Source organism: Montipora foliosa, chromosome 11, assembly GCF_036669935.1.
Source record: "Montipora foliosa isolate CH-2021 chromosome 11, ASM3666993v2, whole genome shotgun sequence".
In the NCBI taxonomy this organism is placed as follows: domain Eukaryota; kingdom Metazoa; phylum Cnidaria; class Anthozoa; order Scleractinia; family Acroporidae; genus Montipora; species Montipora foliosa.
In genome coordinates this window covers 34,387,679-34,392,678 of record NC_090879.1, presented here as the reverse complement: position 1 = coordinate 34,392,678, position 5,000 = coordinate 34,387,679, and the positions used below count along the sequence as shown (strand labels likewise).

Below are 5,000 nucleotides of genomic sequence, written 5' to 3'. Positions count from 1 at the left end.
CTCTCAGTCTAATGTCACACAATCTTACTCATTGATTGGGGTCCCTTCGGGCATGAAAGGGTTAAATCCATGTGTCATGATTATTGATTCACTGCGTGACTCGGTAACGCAACCATCGTAATTGTGCATATATTTGTCAAAATTAAGACAGTTGAATCTAGACATGAGTTGAGAGTAAACATAACACCATGTGCTTTGAGAGTCAGTTCTTATGTACGACTCTTTGACGGTCATTTTCTTCTTTATTAAAGTTCCTGAGTAATAGATTACCTACATTGTGTGATAGTGTTTTTAGCATAAACGGAACAAGTGAGGTATCTGAAAATAACCTTAATTCATTACTTATTGCCAAATGCAAAATAATACAGTTTAACTTCAAGGTGTGTGATTGTAATGCAACTTATCATGTTCCCTCAATTAGAGGCTTGAGAATAGCATTGTTTAAGTGAGTGATGAAAAAAGGAATAGAGATCAATCCATGGAGAAAGAGAAGGATTCAATTTGGGAAACTTTAAAGTGCCATCACCTCAACACACTTTTTCCCTTTATTTACTCTCCAAAATCATCCCCAGAACCTTTTGATTGAAATTTCACTCATTTATTGGCTTTGACAGACGGGAATAACTGAGCAATGAAGGGGGATGGGTTTCATACCAGGTTGATGTCATGGAGAGATAGTTTTCTTGAAAACAACGATGCAAATTAATTTATGACGTCAACCTGGGATTCGAACCTGATGGTGCTTTTCTTCTTCTTTTTTTTTACACCTGATGGTGCATGCTCTGTTGACAATAGTCACAGCAGAGTCCTGGATACTAGACCGTGCGGACATGAAAAGTTTTGAATCCGCAGAGAAAAAGGGACGGATTCAAAAATATCCGGGTAAGTGTGCACAGGGCCTAAACTTGTATCACAGCCGATTTTTGCATGCATGATGAAGTAGCAATTAACTTATATCCTGTTTTCTGTTGGATATGTTTTTCTTTTCTTGAGGATCTTTCTTCTTCATTTTCGAAGTCAGTTCTTGGGTTTGCACAAACCCTACGTACGAAACTTGTTGCTTACCTTTGTAAATGATTGGGACTGTTTCCTATAAAGATGGGCATAATAAGACCTGCAGCTCCATCACTCGTTGTATTTGGTGTTAACTTATCTGTTATAACTGTTACTTTAACCGTCGGATCTCTTTCCTGAATACACACAGCAGACGAAAGCCCGATTATTCCTGCCCCGACAACTGCAACAGACGCCATGTTGGCCAAGCAGCCTGATTAAACATTAACTCAAGCGAACAATTAACAATTATTGTTCAGTGATATGTGAACTTGTGACTTGTTTTTGGATATAGTCCTGAGCCATATTCCAACATTCATGATAAAACAGATTGAGAGGTAAGCTGAGTTGTCTGTATAATATCTTGCCGAAATGAGAGAAAGAGGAAGGATTGGGACAACGTTTTCCACTCTTGCTCGCTCCCCTCCCCCATCACCATCCCAAAAAAAACTAGGACAAGGGTTTGGTAGTTCCTCAAAAATGACACTGGTCGGAACGGGGCTTAATTTAGGGGAGAAAATGAAAATTTATCCTCAACTGCTGACGTCCTTTATAAAACCTCAAATTTGGCTATTTCACGTTGTTGTTTTGCAGACGACAACAAAGAAATGGACAATAGTGAAAAACGCACGTGCAGGGCCTACTAAATATGCAAATGTTGACGTTCTCGTTGCCGTCGCCGTTGTTGCTACCATCTCTGCCGTCGCCGGAAAACTTTCTAGGGGGGTCCGGGGACATGCTCCCCTGGGAATTTTTTGGATTTAAACTCTTTAAAAGTCCCCTTTCCCGTATTTCTGACCGATTTCGGTAAAACGGTGGAAACCGACACAGATCTGCCTCTGTAAATAAATGAATTTTCCTTCATTTGAGGTCTAATAAGTATCTGTCATTTTCTTTGGATTCCTTGTACAAGAATTTTTCCCTCACACTTCTTAATTACGAACTACTGTTTGTTTGTTTTTCCAGTATATAAGGAAGTCATTTCTTAAAGAATATTCATTCCAGGTTTCAGGTTTCGCTCAGCACCTACGTTACGCTAAATTTTCTGTTTGTTGTATTGTTTTCGACCACGTTTGTTTTTAAACTCTTTTTCTTTGTTTCTCTGTTTGCGTAAGGCCTGTTCCAAACGTCGTGCTACTGCCGTGCCAAACTCAAATAAATTTGGCTTGGCAGTGGCACGACGATGGCACGGCAGCGGTTTCAAACAAAGACAAAACAAACCATCCATCCTGCGTAATAGTATGCAAATAATGCAAAATACATTAAATTAATTTATGAATTGAGTTCGGCACGACAATAGCACGCCGTTTGAAACCAAGTGGTGCTACTGCCGTGCGGCACGCCAAGTCCTGTCGTGCCGAACCTAAGTCAGCCGTGCCGCGCTTAAAGGTTTCAAACGGCATGCTACTGCCGTGCTTAAATCGAAATGACAATTTCATTAGAGTTCGGCACGGCAGTAGCACAACTTTTTTTGTGTTTGAGGCGAACAGACAGCCCCCCAGTAGAGTAAGTGCAATGGCTTCTGGACATAACATCTAATCCCACACCGTATGAGGGAGTGGGTACGCCCAAACGGAGGGTGCCAGTAGCACGACGTTTGGAACAGGCCTAAGGCCATCGAGTACCTCGTCCATCCGACTTATGCTACACTTGTGGTTACAGAGGTCACTGGCCGCTCACAATGCAGGAGCACCTTCGAGCAACACGGATCAGTTTCCTATCGGAACGTTTTCACCGACAGTCAGCCAGTCCAATTCACGATTCGGTGGTAAATCATGGTGTAGATGAAGATTATTTCAATGAAGACCATTTGATTGAGGTACAACTTTATAACTTTATTGAAGGAGGAGCTGTTTTTCGCGGTTCTTCCTCGCGTTCTGTTCGTGGTCGCCTGAGAACGCATATGGCGTTCTGGGAGCGTTTGGAAGCTTCTGATTTTATTTTGTGTACCATTCGCGATGGCTATAAGATCCCCTTTTTGTCTACGCCATCTAGCTATAGATTCTTGCGCAAGAACAATCGCTCCTCCCCAGATCACTGTGAGTTTGCTACCGAAGCCATACAGGGACTCGTTCAAGATGGTAAAATCGCTGAGGTCAATACTTCGGTTTTAAACAATATTAATCCTTTGTCAGTATCCATTCAACAGTGCGGCAAGAAAAGGCTCGTTCTTGATGTGACTGGGTCACTTGTGTTCATTTTGTGTTTATTGTTATTCCAATTACTTTCAACTTATTTTCATTATCCTCATTACTATTATTGTTTATCCGTAATTACTCAATTTGCTCACATACCTTATTTTGCCTTGTGTAGTTGTGTTATTCCCACACATTTCTCTTACCTTAATTGCTGTTGTGTAGTAGTGGTAATTAAACTCCTTCTTCCCTTAGATAAATCCTGTATTAGTGGGTAGTAAATTTTAATACTCCATAGCCTTATTTGGTTTTTAGTTATTTTTCTATTTTCCATTATAAATTGGCTACCATTTACTCAGAAATTCAGTTGGTTCAATTGATTTATCTGAAGAGTGTCAGTCTTCAAGACAAGTCATTTTCGAAGTCTTCTCAGATGTGTAGTTCTCAATAACACTTGTGTTACTCGTTACCGTTTTTTTTTTTGTCATTATATCACTCCTTTGACTCTAACAAAATCGTCAAACTTAGCTCAAACTTGTTGTTTATGCGCTGGCCGTCTTACATTTTGGTGTCAGAAGTGAAATTTGAGCAAACCTTACGTAGAGTTAAAACGGGAACGAGCTAACAAATAGGATGACTACTGAGGCCCAGCTGAAAGAGCTTAGTGACAAATTGGCAACATTGGAACTGCAGCTGCAGGGACAAGGTGGTGCTAGTACGTCTGCCAGTGGCCCTAACCAGATCACTGTAAAAGTACCCTGAGAGAGGAAGCTGCGGACGTTTGCTGGTAGCCGAGATGATCATGCTATGGAGCAGTGGATCCTTGATGCTAACAAGGCACGACAGGTCATTCACAGGCAGATGCAGTAGACTTTTTGATGTACCTTCTGGAAGGGGCTGCCAGGGAAGAAGTCCGTCTCCGCCCCTCCGACGAAAGGGCCGATAAGACAGGCATCTATCACATCCTCAGAAGTGCCATTGGAGAAGGGCTGACTTCCACTCAAGCCTTGCGGAAGTTCTTTGAACGTCGCCAGAGACAAAGGGAGAGTATTCAGGAATACTCTCATGCTCTAATGCTGCTCCGGGCCCGTGTTGAGTGTCTCGACCCTGAGGGTGTGCCCGACAAGGGACAGACTCCTTCGGGATCAGTTCTTGGAAAACCTAAGGGACGCACAGCTGCGAAGAGACATAAAGCGTTGGGCAAGGGACAACCCGACAAAGACTTTCCAACAGGTGCGGGATGAAGTCCAGCGTTCGGTGGACGATGACAGTACCCCCCAAAGAAGAGCTGTCGTGCGCGAGGACACAACCGCACACCCCCCCTGATGAGATTAACTGTGATGAGATGAGAGCTGGAGCTGACCTGCGGAAGGTGATGGATGAGCTGGTAGCAGGACAAAAGGTGCTGGCTCAGGAATCGACCTAGAAGATTTCAACCCAAGCTGAGAGACAAGAAGCACTGAGAATCTTCACTACTTATTCTGATGTGTTTGCCAGTGAAAGTAGCAGCCTCGGCAGAACCACAATGATCCAGCATCAGATTCCAACATGTGATGGCATCCTAATGAACCAGTTCCACAGACGTATTCCCCCAAATCAGCAAACTGAGGTTAAAGAACATTTACAAGAGCTGCTTGATAAAGGTGTAATCAGACCAAGCCAAAGTAACTATGTTAACTGAATAGAGGGTAATGTGAAGTGCTAGATTTCTATCCCATATGAACCACACATGGACAGAGAAAAACTCTGACAAGGGTGGGAATTGAACCCACGACCTTCGGGTTAGATCTCCGCCGCTCTACCGACTGAGCT

General features: G+C 42.8%; 1 protein-coding gene across 2 annotated transcripts in view; it reads right to left on the bottom strand.

The window, feature by feature from the left end:
* LOC137976276 (D-amino acid oxidase-like) overlaps window positions 1-1,435 on the bottom strand; it is a 23,660-nt gene extending 22,225 nt beyond the window's left edge. The window contains exon 1 of one of the 2 annotated variants that reach the window (XM_068823573.1): window positions 1,066-1,435. In XM_068823573.1, coding sequence (XP_068679674.1) covers window positions 1,066-1,253 — 188 coding nt within the window. In that variant the 5' untranslated portion in view covers window positions 1,254-1,435. The remainder of the gene's footprint in view (window positions 1-1,065) is intronic. The other variant, XM_068823572.1, reaches the window with a different exon arrangement.
* Between the last annotated feature and the right edge of the window lie 3,565 nt (window positions 1,436-5,000).